Raw genomic sequence first — 15,417 nt, 5'->3', positions numbered from 1 at the left:
CATATATTACAAGTTTAAGCCCCTTTTATTTTATTTTTTTTACTACAGGAGATAAAAACATAGAAAAAAATGATAATGGCCAATCACAACTTTAAACATATTGATAAATGCAAAATTTATTGTCCAAACTAATATGTTAAAACTACAACAAAAAGTTTGTAAATACCCTTCTGACCAACCATCTTTGCATTTTACAATCTCATAATTCTCAGTTTTCTGTGTTGCCTTGTTTTCTTGTTTTTGTTAATTTTTACATGCTCAGGGTCTGCTACCCATTGTAGAAGCTAAATAAGGTGAATCATAATTTTTTGGTTGGTTGTTTTTCTTCAACAATATTTACCTGTCATGTCCTGTATGTATACTTGTATGTAAACAGAATTTGTGTCACTTGAGAGCTTGAGTAAAACACCAGATGAAGTTCTTACCTCAGAAGTTTTCCACTTCATTAGGTTCGCTCCAGGGCTCATTTAAAAGTCCAGTCTGGGGGATGCAGTGAAATCTTTGATGCAAATTGCAGCTAGTTTAATACCCTCCATTACTTCTAAACACGGGTGGCTGGGGAATGTCGTTTTTTACCCCCATCTCATCCCACCCCATCTTTGGAGTCAGCTGTGGTTACGATTGCAGAGGCAACCTAAGCATTTCTTGGATATAAGGAAGAAAACACATCAATTCTAATAATCATTCTGATTTACAGTCATGAAAAATAGTTTGGGATAATTTATTGTATTTCTGCAAGAATTTCTTCCCCCAAAACTCATACTAAAACTTCCGGATGAGTTTTATTCGAGCATATATACTTTGTGATAAACTCCAAACTTAGTTATTTTACTCACATTAAGGTAACACTAGCATTCAGCTATTTAATAGGTGGCTAATTAGCTGAAAATACAAAGTAGAGCTGGGAGGGTTGGGAATGTCATGTCCTTCATGACTAAAGTTTGTTGTGGCAGTACATCCTGTGGATGTAGAGAGAGTTCACTGGAGGAGGAAAAAAACTCACAAACTGGTGGTGTAGATACACAGAGTCATTAGCATTTTTTTTTCTTCTGGGCATCATGAATATGTGCAGTACAATTTATGGGAATCCAATTTACTAGTCTCATGCTGTGCTAGAAACTGTCTTTTTGCTTGGTAATCCATTCATTATGTGGTAATCATTATATGGTAAAATGGACTGACAAACCTCCAAAAAATCACCCCCATCTTTAAAATGAGGCTGCGAGCATGATTAAATAGCAACACTTAATAAGGAGTCTGATTTCATCCCTCCTTCCCCTCATCTAGTGTTTTGTGAATTAAATGCATTAAGTTATCTTTTAAAGGTCATCAGTTGAATCTAGTTTTTCACTTTACTGATCTGTTTCAGTTCTACTACCCACACACATAAATGTCAGACACCCCAGGTTTCAGGTTTTATTATTTGTAGGAACTCAGGGCTTTCACTAGCCTGAACAGGTCAGTGGCCATAAAACTGTAGGAAACTCCCACCGGAAATTACCGAAATTGACAATATTGTTATCATACAGATGCAACTCCAAACAAGCAAAAAGTCTGGTAAAAATAATAAATTTTTGAAAAATTGAAGTCTCTTGAGCTTTTGTGCTCTTGGTAGAAAAGTGTTTAGAATTTATGAGAGAACAAAGAATTTATTAATTAATTTATTAAACAAGTAATGAATTACTCACTTTCTGATTCGTTTGTACCTGTTCCTAAGGCTAAGTGGCAGATTTTGGTGTGCAGATAAAGAAACTTTTACATCGTATAACACTGACCTTCAAAGAGGTGAGGTGACATGACCCACAATTAGGGTGACAATATATGAACAAAGCTTTTTCCCTTCTGAACTAGGCATAGATTGGAAAAATAGAGACACAAATGTTTAAATCTGTTGTGCTTCTCCTGGTTTGCAGTTCTGATCACTGGTTGCCTCGAGGCTTTCGCTCTCCTCTTCTATCCTTCCCTCACTTTTTCCCTCTTTTTGTTTACCACATAGAGGTTGATTTATGTCGGCTGCATTTGGCAGAGTTGGGTGGCGTGGGCGAGCTACAGCAGCTGAAGTGGAGTGAGAGAGGAGATGACGAGGGAGGAAAAGAAGGAGAAGCAAAAGGCCAAATCAGAGTGATGCACCAGGGGAAACGGAGAGATAGAGAGGAGCTAAAAGAAGGCAACGAAATACTGAGGGGTTGGATGAGAATAGCACAAGAGGAGGGAGAGATTACAGAAAGGGGGAGGAGGTGGGAAGTTGGGTGAGGAGGCAGGGAGAGGTGTTGTGCAGACCTCAGGTGTTTCACTCTGATTTGTATCTTCTATGATGCCTCTTTGCGTCAGAACACAAGGTCTCATGCTGGGGGCCCTCTGGCTCAATCGTTCTTGTTGTGTGTTTGTTTCTCATCCTCCTCATTATGTGTAATAATGTGTTTGAGCCTTTCCACTCCTATCCTAAATGGGTTAAATTACAACTTTTAACAAAACATAATGCAAATCTTAAATTGTCCCTTTGGGAAAATTAGTCTGCAAGCAAAGCAAACTAGGGTTTTGTTTATAGTTTTAAACTGAAAGCGGTGGGTGATAATGTTCTCAACTTACAGGATGCTTCGTGCTTTTATATGTAGAAGACTGAGATCATTTTAGCTGGAACCGTTTGTCATTTAATAAAAAAACAAATGCACAAGTGGAAGAGGGACTTGGATCAGATGTGAATGCAGAGCTGGTGCTTATAATGTAAAATAAAAAAATGTCAATAACCCTCTATTTCAAGCGAAAGTATGAATTGTTAAATAATTTGTATGTCATACATTTTTGAGTTCATGTGAAATTTTGACAGAATCCATTTTTTCCTCACTTGAATAAACTACGTTCTCTGACTCAAAAACCAGAATGGACTGAGGGGCTTTTTAATTTTGTTATTCCCCTCTACTTTCACTGCAGGGACCAGGCATTGAACATTCACAAAAACAGCCCTATTAGTGAGGAAGTACTTTCAATTCACATTTAAGGTGGAGCCTGCAGCGCTGAGCATTTGATTGGTGGAGTTTTTGCAGAATCTTGCACCCACCACTCTGTTAGTGTCATATCCTGTTATTTTCTGTCTCCAGAATAACTTATAAAACTTTAATTTTGGTGCAAATAGTGGTCACCACTCATAAACCTAATGTTGCACTGTGAGGTGCATGCAGTGGTTGAGCTTATACTTAGAATGCACCAATGAGAAGCCCCAATAATGGCAAGAAAGCAATGGCTCGGTGCCATGAGACCCTAACCTTCATGGGTTTTTGAGTTGGTTTTTTTTCACAACAATTAGACTCAAGTGCCTAAAACTAAAGAGTTCTTTCTTTCTCTGCTCTGCGTGCTCTCCCCAGCCTCGACAGTCCAATGAGGTGGTTCTACCAACTCAACACCTAATTTTCAAATCAACTCCGTACCATACACATCAGAGAAAATTCCCACAACACAGGAGTGTAGTATTCTTTTAATTTCTTCAAAGAAACCTTGAACATTCAAGATTTGACAGCTTTTGGTTGAAATCTTTCTAAAGAGAGGAATAAAAAGTATATTCTAACTTCAAGGTTTTGTAATTATAGAGTACACCTTTAAACCAATTCTTTTATGTAACAAAGTGTAGTTGTACTGATTCAATAACACTCCAGCTACATTATGTGCTACAAGTGAATAAAGATTATACCCCCATTTAAAAAACACCTCTCTGCATTTGCTAATGATTTAAAAAAAGAAAAAAAAAGTGTTTTTTAAGTATTTGAGAAGACTTCAAAGTACTGACCAAGTTAAAAAGGTGGACTTAAGATGGTTATAGGAATACAGATACCAACGTCCATCCATCTGGAAGTGATTCAGCTATTGCACTAAAAACAGGTGTCAACCTCATGGTTATAGAAAGGGGAAAGATAGAAAATTAGTCTATATGATTCTTCCCTTTTAAACGGTGGCCCTGAAGTGCAAACCACATCAACAAATCACTAATCACAACTACAAATTTAAAAACACAACAACATTAGCCTACTGGAAGAGGGAGGCACCAGTGATTGGACGACGACGCATTCGGCTTTTGAACCGAGAGTTATTCTGCCTGTGACGCGTTTTTGAAAACATGAATGTTACCGGCGACCCAAGAATACTTTGAGTCAGGACATGCATACGAGGCGATACGGGACATGCTCAGGACTAATCATCAAATTTCAGGTTCAGACGCCAAACAGCGTCGTTGTCCAATCAGTGATGTCCCATGTTTCCCACTGGTACCTACCTCTTCCAGTAGGTTAATGTTGTGTTTTTGAACATGTTGTTTTGCACTTCAGTGCCACCGTACTGTCAGGTAGATTTTCACATTAACAGACTTGAGGACAATCCATCCAGCTGTTGAGAAATCACCCAAAGTAGATTGAGTTTTTATTTGGAAAATGACTTTTTTTTATAATCCTTTACATGTCTCTCTTCCTGCAGCTGGTCAGTTGAGCCAGTCAGCCCATTTCTCCCTGCAGCTGCCCTACACCGTACTGGGTCTCGGGCGCAGCGCCAACTTCCTGGATCACCTGTTTGTCGGAATTCCCAGGGAGCCTGAACAGAAGGTGAGGAGGCTAGTTTGAAGGTTTTGTTATCAAGAGACTTCATTGTGCTTCTGTACGAATCAATACAGGCTCTGGAGTTGAATTTACAGAGGTGTGTGTGTTGGAGTAGAGTGAGAAAAGGAAGGAAGGAACTTGAACAAAGTTAATAAAATTCCCAAACAAATCAAGTTTTAACCTAAAATTAAAAACAAAGTTCTGTTGTGTTTTAATACTATATGACAGACTTGTCTCAGTCATTGTGTTGTTGTAAGGAAAAACAGACAGCAGGACATGATATTGAGAACCAAAAAAACTCCAAGAAAAATCACAATTTTAGCAGTTAAAAGCCACACACCCCTACTTCAGCCTTCCTCCTATGAACTGACTGTAATAGAGTTACAAAAGTTTAGAAATTAATAATAATGAAAGAGGGAAAACAGCTAATTTTTGTGTCGTTTAATACTTTGTTGGGATTCCCACTTTTTTTTTTTCATTTTGCAGCACTGGTTGATTCATAAAACATGTAATACTAAGTGTCAGATGTCTATGAATGTGTTCAGAAGTGTTTGCTAATTATAGCAGCTGAAGAGAAAATGTGAAAAAGCTGACAGTTTGACATGTTTAGCTATTTTAAGCTAATCAGTGTCTTTTTAGGTAAACACGATTCAAATTAAAGCACTAATCAGATCATTTTTTCCTTCTAATTTTGTACTCAAATCATTGTTTGTTTTTTTAGACTCAGGGGATTATGTTTATTATAATTATTAATGTTATGTTATGTTATTAATGTTTATTATTTAAACATTTACTTATATTTTCACAGTTATCTTTATTTTTGGGGTTTTCTTGTTAATGAGCATCTTAAGTATTTTTCTAGCGTCATAAACAATGCTTTTTAGTTGCTTTTGAAGAAACTCATGTCTCATTACAGGCAAGGTTAAAGACAGAGGAGCTAATTTCTTGGACTATATTTAAAAAAAAGAGGGGTTGAGAATTAAAGCATCTAACTGATAGAAACAGTGTGTCTGAATGGTTACACAGAGCTGGATGAAATTGTTCTCAACAATGGTGAATTGAGGAATGTGCAGCAACCTTCCAGTCATAACAGAAATACCCACATTAACATTTTATAAGACCCAAAACACATATTTGTTTTGCAAATCTACAAGGACACAATTCATGAATGTTTTGAATGTTTCAGAGGATGCAGCTAATGTGTGCTTCCTGCCTCACAACAAGCTAATGTTCGACTTATATGGGGGGAAAAAATCTATTAGTTTTGTAAATGTAATGTATTCATCACCCACATTTCTCCACTTAACTTCCTCAAATGTCAGCTCTCTTCAGTTCAGCTCTCTCACAATCTCAGCGCTCATCTTCATCTCTGTTTTCTCTCCCGGTGCGCTTGTCACTCTGAATATTAGGCACAACAGAGCCCTTTTTTCCCCCCTCCCATGTGGCACCAAGGTCTTCGTCAAGCAGCTGATTAGAATTGCAGATGGCTCGCCCCGCGACTCAGAAGCTGTAGCGCCACAAACACTCCACTCAAACAAGCTGCTTTACTGTCTCTCCTCTGCATTCTATACAGTTCCATCTCATTTTCTCTCATTTTTCCTCCCCCTTGCCTATTCCTTCTACAAAGTGACTTAATGACTGTCTAAAGATGCAACCTTTTTATGCAAATTGGACTTTTTTTATACCCAGATGGTTTGAAGGAGGGAGGGACTTCGTCAGATCTACAATTCTTTTAATAAGCTTGTAGAAGCTCAGTAATAAAGAAGACAAAGATCAGTTTGTTGGCAAGTTTAGATGTTTCTGTGTATCACTGTTCTTCATCTTTCTGATTTTTTTTTTTTTTTTTTTTCCATCCTTGCTTGTGGTCTGTTATCTTGATGTCTCCCCTGCCGCGTCCTTTACAATTTCTCCTCACCCACAATAAGAGTTTCTTCCTGCTGTGTCACAGAAGGAGAGATTCTGTAAATTCTTCTTGGATATCTTCCATCTTCTGTCCAATCTCTCCTGTCTTTTATTTGCCTCTTCCACATCTTTCTCTCTGAGTGTCTCTCCTCCCGTTCACTTATCTTCCACCCAGGGGATTCCCTTTGCTGCTCAGAGTGGTTTACTTCACTAATCAGTCCCCCACTTGTCACTCTCACCCTCCATCTCTGCATCTGTCTCCCTCAGCTCTCTCTCATGGTGTGCTAGTTTCCCTGGCTTTGAACCAGAGTATCTCTCTTTCTCTCTGAAGACTTCGGAGCATTTTCCTCTTCCAAACAGCCAGATCAGATCTGCTCCCAGGCAGCGGAGGCTGAGTCGCCTCCAACGTCGCTCCCCCGCCGCTTGCCACACGGATGGCAGTGCTTTCCAAGAGCTAAGCGACAATGGCTGGCGGCGAGAATGTGCCTGTTATGTAAAAAGCAATGCCATCGCTGCACGCGTATTCAAAATAGCTGCAAGATGTAGTCTCTCTCAATTAATAGGGAATTGTGAGTCAGAATTAAAAAGCAGTGGCACTTTCACATTGTGCCAGCCCTCGGACTGGAAATATTAAAAATCCTCTTTGCTACAAGCGTTATTATGGTCTTAAAACTCCTGATATGGTCTTGATTGCTTGCCACTGAGGACAAAAGGGTCTTAGTGTGTTTTAATGTGTGTGTGTATGTGTGTCTGTCATGTTGGCAAAATATATCTTTAACCATTGTAATGAAACTCTCAAAGTGATCATTGGATGTACTTCTACAACTAACTTTTAGAGCCATCCTAATTTAAAATGGCCACCACAGCATGTTGGCATTAGCCAGCGCAAAACTGGTTGTAACTCAGATTTTCAAATACTGAGCCAGAGATTGGTTTGGTAGTAGCTGAGTCATGCACAACACATACTATGAACACTACACTTTGTGTGATTTCTTTGTTTAAAATATCGCCATTTATTTTAGTATCAATGCTGTCTCTCTGTCAGAAAAATAACTTAACCACCGGATGAAGTTTAATAAAATGTTCAGAAAGTAATCATTGAATTTTTTAATTTTTACTGTTTTTATAAAGTGTTTGACTAATAATTAGGAGAGATATGTCACTCCACAGTGTGTAAGAGAAATGTTAATAATGTGTGTGCAGTAAAACATTTCCCATTTCCAGTCTGGTTTAGGAAACACTACAAAGAACAAGCTGCTCCTCCTGCCCTCTGATCACAGCTAAGGCACCAATTTGCAGGGCCTTTAGCCACGGCTAGGTGTGACAGGTTGTGACTGTCTGTGTTTTCAGCGCGCCTGCGGAATAAATCTCGTCTCAGAGTGAAACTTATCAGACTTAATGAAGTTTCACAGCAGAGTGAGTGGCCTGTCAGTCGAGCTCTGTCAACGCCCACACAGTTCTGTGTCAGTACAATCAGTTCTGAGTCCACAGAGACTGCAAAGTGACAGTGATACTTGTCTACCAGTGTAATCATTTTCTTCACTGTCAGTGTATGTACACACTCACTGTTGCATAAAACAAAAAGTAGTTGGAGTTGAAAAGTGAACGTATTGGTCGAGTCTTCCTTCTAACCTGTTTTCTTCTGGTGTGTTTTGATGTCAGCTTGCTCTCGTGTTACCAGACGTAGTGCAAGTTCTTCATTAATGGGTTTTGATTTAAAAACAATTACTTTAAATGATGTATATTATGTTAAGACAACGAATGAGAACATTACAGGCTTTTGCCTTGTGGGTGAATTCACAGACTGGCAGTATGCAAACTAAGTTGCTCAGCACAGACAGACCATTATATTTTATGTAGCAGGCTGTCTGCGTCTTAAATGCGCATCTGAAAACAGTGACTCTGCAGTAGCTGTGAGAAACCGTGCAACTCATGACTGTCTCAGAGGATGCAGCATATATTATTAAAAGCATGTGTGTCTTTGTATGAATAACAAATAAATCTGCCTTTGTCAAGTCTTGCCCATCGTGTGATTTTGTTTTTTGTTTTCAGGACATCAGGAAGCAGGAGTGGACAGCCATCATTCCCAACTCACAACTGATTGTCATTCCTTTCCCCCACGATAAGCCCCGCAGGTACGTAAATACTCATCTGAAGTTAGACTAGTTGAAATATACACCAGAGAGGTCGTAAGTACTCGCATTTCAGGGTTTTCTTGCAATTTACTCGGAGACGGCGTTGATGCTTGTTGCTACGGGCATAGTTTGAGTCTTTACCCATCTCATCTGATACCATTTAATTGTGTATTGAAGTTGATGTTACTTCAGCGCGATGCACGCTGTGTCACTGCGGCGCATCAGAAGAAAACAATGCCCAGTGAGCAAACACGATCACATCGCAGCGTGTGTGCTCATGTTATCGTGGTGTTGTTCACATGTTGTTATCAAACCCCAGGAGGAGCTCCAGATGGCTGTTCGGCTCAGACAAACACATACTCACATGTTTCCTCCTCCATTTAGGTACTTATTGCCACCACAAACACAATCATAAATATCACATAAGTATCCACTTTGTTGTCAAATGATACCAAGTGGTGTCTTTAGACTGTTACAGAAGTTTAGAGTTGAATAGCCAATTCTTTGTCTTTATTTAAAGAATCTAAACTGTGCATTATTATTACATGTTACATATATCAGCTGAGATTCCAAGCGAGCCATGCAGATACAATCAGCTGATGTGGAAACACTGTTGACTCCTGACTGGTCAAAGTGAAGCTTCTCCTGTGGTCTTGAACATAATCTTTGCAGCAGCATTCACACTAATACACTCATTTGTTCTGTGAGGTTGCAGAAAGTCAGACACAGTTTACAACAAAAATTACATTTATGAGCACAGTTTAAACATTACAGGCAAAAAGTTAATGACCGACACTTGTGGAGCATCTTTTTCAACATCGTCCAGGTTTTACATAGTGCTTCCCTCATTCACTGATAAACTGTCTGCAGCCGTAAATGAAGCAGGAAATAGCCGAGCCAAATAGAAATGTTGCGCAATATCAAGGAAGACGAATTGGATCTAATTTATTTTTCATCCAGCCCCATATCATCACACTTACACCATTGTGCTTAACTGTCAGGATGATTAAATCAAATAAACTGGACTCTATAGGTTCAAAACTAAGAGCACATTCTTTCATTGCATGACGTGTGTTTCATTGATTACATGTATTTATTGTTGTTGCATTGATATTTAACATTTTTTATTGAAGTTCTGGTAAATGATGTTTTAGATATGCATATAAAGAGCAACTATTATGAATGGCAACTTAGAAAAACTGCAGCAGTTGAGAACTTTTTTTTGTAATGCAAGTCTTATTGCTCAGTGTTTATTCTTTTATATTGTAATATACAAAACAACCATGTATGTGTTTTATAAAATTTAAGTTCAAGAAAACTGTCTGGCTTTGAGATCAATTTCAAAATATAAAAATGGTTGAATTTGAAGGTTTTTTGAAATTTGGAGCAAAGTTGCCATCATATTCAGCTTCACAAGAAAGCAAACTAGAATGTATGTCATTTATTTGAACTTGATAAGGTCACGGTCTTTGCTGATGTTTCTGTAAAATAAAAGTGCAGTGATTCATAAAACAACAAATGACTAATCTCTGTTTTGACGTTTTTTTTGCTCTTTCTGTCTGTAGCTGGAGTGCTAAGCTGTACCTCACTCCTAGCAACAGCGTGCTGCTGACCGCCATCGCGCTGATCGGAGTGTGTGTCTTTATCCTTGTCATTATCGGCATCCTCCACTGGAAAGAGAAGGTCAGCATTCAGACACACTCACACACAAAGGGGTGTGGTGTAGTTAATTGTGGTCTCTTCCTGTTATACTACTTCATGTGTGTGTGTGTCTGTATGTGTGTGTCTGTATGTGTGTGCGAGAGCAGATTGGTCACAACCAGCAGCAGATGGGTCTCACTGTCTCTGTCCTGTAGTCCTCTAGCCTCCCCACCAAGCCACACACACACACACACACACACACTTTCACCTCCACTATCCATCTATCTCTGCGGGCCACAACCTGGAAGGGCGTTCAGCTGTAATTGCCTTCTTCTGTCCTTCCAGCATGGTAGATCTGCTGCTCATTACTGCCTAAATATGCCCTCTAGGGAGTCTGTGGATGTTTTCTCATGTGTTTTGTGCTTCAGCTCTTTCTGGCTTGGTTGTTTTCAGCAACACACACACACACACTCAGTTCAGTCACAGAAACATGTAGCTCATCGTGAAGTGGTCAAGAATACAAGGACACGACTGTTTAACCATCATTCTTGCCAATGTACTTTTATTTTGTTGTTGTTGTTCAGGGTTGTTTCTTTTTCATCTACAAGCACTGCTATAATGGTGTCTGCTGATCTGAGTGTAGCAGGAACTCGCTGGCATCTTCGCTAAACCATCTGCTGTGAGCGCATGTGTGCTTAATGTGTGTGTGTGTGTGTGTGTGTGTTAACATCTACACACATGATGGCGTGTGAGCATGGTTACTCACACAGAAGAGCTCAGATTGTCCTCTTTCTGGGAGGACTGTTGGCACATGCATAAACTTTATCTGAACTGATGCTGAATTTTGAAAAAAAAAAAATGGTGCCATAGTTGTGTAAACCACACACAGGACTGAACATATGCGAGGGGAGGAGAGCGTTACGGGAGAACTGTCTGATGATGGTGAGAGGAGTGGAGAGAAAATGTTGACTGGGATTAGATTATTAATTCAGATCTGGCTCTCTGTAAATAAGGAGCACTTGGTCACAATGATATGTAAAAGCTGAAAAGTCCAAAAAACAAAAAAAAAACATTTTGATTTCTTTAGTTTACCGTATGCCGTAGTTCCAGATTGTTTCCTATTACCACAAAAGCCTTTTAGATTATTTCATCATGCTGTATATTAAAGCACTCAGAAACTTTTATCTGTATTCGCACTGATCAGGTCATTATATTCTGTACTAATAGTACCTTCAGATACTTTTGTTAATAGTAACCATATTTAATTTGAGCATTTATGGCATAAGGAGCTTTTTGACATAACCTTTATTTTACAACTAAACACTAAAACAAACTTTGGGACACATTAAACATTGACCATACATCCACATTTTGTTTGATTCTACTTATGATTAATAAATGAATTATCAGCTTTTTAGAAAGCTGAGATTCAAATAAATACAATTCATTCAACAGAACTGTTCTTGGCTGTTTTGTTTTTATGCAAGTATTATTATTTACGTGTACAAATCCTTCCACAGTGACAGGTTTGTCATATTTTTTTGTTTTGTGGAGCACTTCTGAATCAGCCTTTTTACCTTCAGTGCTCTATTTTCAAGAGCTCACATTTTACTGTTAAAAAATCAATAAACCCTTAAATAAAATGTTTATTTTTGATACTTTTTTGATTCTCGGCAGGCAGCGACTGTGTGTTGTCTGGAAGCCATGGTTCCTGTGGGGTTTAACCTACTGCATGTGATTCTTTGCCGGATTATTCACTTCGTCGTCTTACATTTAGTTCTTCGAGTGAAACAAGTTCTGAGATTAACTTTAGGTGCTCGACTCCAAAACATTTAGCTGTTTTATTCAAAGCAGGTTGTTTTTGCAGTATATTTAGGGTTTCATTCAACTGAGTCTGAGCAGACAGTTTATTTCTACACTTCAACGTTTGTCATCTTACAGAGGAGTGATGTGTGATTCAGATCACCGCTTCCAAATTATGTCCATACTTTTTAGGGTTTTTTTCCAGTCCGGTACAGTTTAATTTCATGCTGTCTTCACACCTTTTTGTCTGAACCAAGACAAACATTTAGTTCTCTTTGCTTTTCCTCTATTATTTTTATTTTATTGAATCAACCTGACTGGCTTCACACCCTGGTTGGACAGCTTTTCTGACTTTTATTTTGTTGCTCACGAAGACGTTTTGTCTAAATGTGATTTTTATATTTGAGAAGGCTTAATGCAGCAGTACTTTGCCCACGGAAGTGGCACATTGAACCTTTGAAAATGTTTATAAGACTCAAAATGACACCACAAGATCCAGAGTTGCTGACACAGTTGAAGAGATGCTGCAGGGAAATGGTAGAGCTGATGCCTGCCCTGTGACAAGTAACACTTTTTTATTTTCTAGATGAATAAGATGATTTTGAAATCATATTGTGAAGTATTTTGTTTAGTTTCATGTGGTTTGTCAATCAGCAGCTCCTGAGTTTCTTTAAAGACGGACACACATGTGTTCTGCATTCAGGTGATCTATAATTACAAAGTAATCAGTCAACCTTGGTTTTTATCACCCGCTCCCAAAAAGCAAAAAGCAAGCAGATTTGAATGAGACTCAGAACATAATCACTGAGAGAACGTCTATAAGTGATTAAACATTGCAGTCAACCCAATTTAAGATGGCCGCCACAGCCAACTGACCCTAAAAAACACATAAATGGCTTTAACTCAGACATTTGTACAGATATTGAGCTAAAAATTGCCTTGGTTGTAGCTGAGTCATTCTCAACACGTACTCTGAGCGCTTGATCTTACAACATGTGAGATCATGCATGACTTTATTCTTCAGGTTTGACCAAACAGCTACAAGTCCATCAATTCTCATCATAAGATGATCTTAGTTCAAGTCTCTGACAGGAAATTCAGTGGGGGATATACTGTCCTTCAAAGAGTTCAGTTTTTAATTTTATTTTGTTTTTTGAAGGGAAAGAACTGAAACATTTACAGGCTATTTCATTCCTTAAATCATTCATTTTCAAAACTAATGTCTTTTTTTTTTTACAGTGAAGTCTAATCTGGTTTTCAATTGTTGAGGCAGATGAATAGTTTGCATCTTCTGGTGAATTTTCTCTCATCAAGTCCTCTTGTTATGATGATCTCTTCTGGAGTTTTCTTCACTAAAGATCTTTCTTTAAGACATGAAAAGGATGCCGCAATCATCCATCATAGTCGTCTCCTGTAAACACTCGGGCCTGTTTGTCTTATCGTGCTCATCAGTGCTTTGTCTCCTTCACAGAATTTAGCTGCTCCTCATCCTACCTCTGTCACCTCAACGCTCGTTTTGTTCTTGCAGCCGAAGGACATGTTTCACAGAATTTTATCCTCATGTTGTAGGTTTACAGTAACACCTTTTAAACACAAATGTCACACTTTGAATCAGCTCGAGACTAATAATTATAGTCTTGAGTCTTCCATAAGTTTTTATGTGAATACTTTAAGCTAAAACTCAATTTGCAGTTAAAACTCTGTAAACTTACTGTTTTACAATTGCCTAAAATGGCAGAAATTGTCGGTGTTTGAATATTTTGTGGCCAAAAGTGGTTTGCACTCAGGTTCTGTAGTTGTCATATATTCTGATAAAAGGCTTTAGTGGGGTTTGAAACCTTGATCATGAGAAGTATTACTCATCAACACCGGATACAGCCTTGTGGCTTTTGTTGCCATAAATCAAAATGATCTTTTCTGCTTTCGACTTCAAAAGCTGATGTAAAACGGCAGTGTTGTTCCCCCGTGAAGTCCGGTGCCGTGCGTCTGTGGAGGGTTATGATCAAATGCTCGTTTCAGATTCACGCCTTTTAGAAACACAGCGGTTTGATTTTAAATAGCCTTGATGACTGGAAGGCACACATCAGGACAGACAGGCTAATGTGGTGTGACCTCCGGCTCCATCCTGGGAATCAAGACCGGGGGTGAATAATATACACCGCGTGCTAACATCCTGCCTCATATCTCATCTTCTTCCATCCCGCTGACGACGGGGCGTCCAGTAAGGTCAGGGTGAGCCAGCTGATTGACATTTAGCATTTCTGTCTGTTTGAGCTGCTGCCTTTGGTATTTGCTCTTCCAATAACAGTCAGATGGAGGGCAGGAGCGCAGAGGAGGGGGCAAAGGCGTGCTGTTCTCCCCACTGCAACCCACAAGGACTCTTACACAAAATCCTCTCAGCTGTCCATTGCAGTGCTCACACATATTTTAATTTTTTTTTTTTTTTAAATATCTGTATAAATCGAAAGTAGAATATTATTAATCTCACAAGATGAAATTAATGAGTTGACATTTGAATCCTGTCAGTCTGCAGCATCCCACCCCGCAGCTTTTGACCTGCTCTCAAACACAAACCTGTCATTTTGTCAATAAAATCTTTTGATGCACACAAATCAATAAGCTGCTTAATAAATATGCAAGCTTCGAGCTGAAGATTTAGTGATATGCCCTGGATAGTCAATTAAAGCAGCACAGACCAATGAGTTGGTCATCCATAGCTGAGGACGTCTCTCCATCTGCTCCTGAAGATATTTTCCATTAACGAAAGGACATCGATCAATTTGAGACGGGGCCTTCTTTGAAGATAGATGAAGGCTTTATTACAAACCAAAAGTGACAGGATAAAAAATGGAGTTAACGTGTTGCTGTCCATCTCTTGGATGCAACAAATTAGTCAACATCTGAAGGGGACTGATGCTCAGAGAGGGCATATTTGTCTCAAAAAGCTTCTCTGGCTGTTTTTTTTGGGGGGGGGTTGTCATTGTTTTTCTAAAAATATGAGCTGCTTTCCATTTATTGGACCACGTTTTAAAATGGAAAAAGACTCATTTTATTCAAACACTTCTAAATTGATTCCCATTTTCCTTTCATTGTCAGTTCATCATTGATCTGGAATAATTGTCATCTGTCCAAACGATCCAGATTCTTGGTTTTGTATTTGTGTTCAGCTACTTCGAAAAAAAAAATCTTTTGTGTTTTTGTCTTGAAATTCTGGCCACTTTAAAGTCCATCAAATCTCACCCTAATCTGCTGTACAAGCTTTCAAATTTAAAGTAAACTCCATGCAAAATCTGTCCTTTTTTTACGTTTATTAACTGTTTTACAAAACTCAAATATTGTACAAAAATCAGGTGTTC

General features: G+C 38.7%; 1 protein-coding gene across 1 annotated transcript in view; it reads left to right on the top strand.

Annotated features, from left to right (window-relative positions):
* Positions 1 to 15,417, top strand: part of itfg1 (integrin alpha FG-GAP repeat containing 1) — a 130,166-nt gene that overhangs the window by 110,437 nt on the left and 4,312 nt on the right. Inside the window, exons 15-17 of the mRNA XM_017425854.3 lie at positions 4,462 to 4,586; positions 8,535 to 8,617; positions 10,183 to 10,300. Of these exons, the coding sequence (XP_017281343.1) occupies positions 4,462 to 4,586; positions 8,535 to 8,617; positions 10,183 to 10,300 (326 nt within the window). The remainder of the gene's footprint in view (positions 1 to 4,461; positions 4,587 to 8,534; positions 8,618 to 10,182; positions 10,301 to 15,417) is intronic.

The sequence above is a fragment of the Kryptolebias marmoratus genome, linkage group LG15, assembly GCF_001649575.2.
Source record: "Kryptolebias marmoratus isolate JLee-2015 linkage group LG15, ASM164957v2, whole genome shotgun sequence".
NCBI classification, from domain to species: domain Eukaryota; kingdom Metazoa; phylum Chordata; class Actinopteri; order Cyprinodontiformes; family Rivulidae; genus Kryptolebias; species Kryptolebias marmoratus.
Note: the sequence above shows the minus strand (reverse complement) of the source record. Positions and strands in the feature narration are given on the sequence as shown.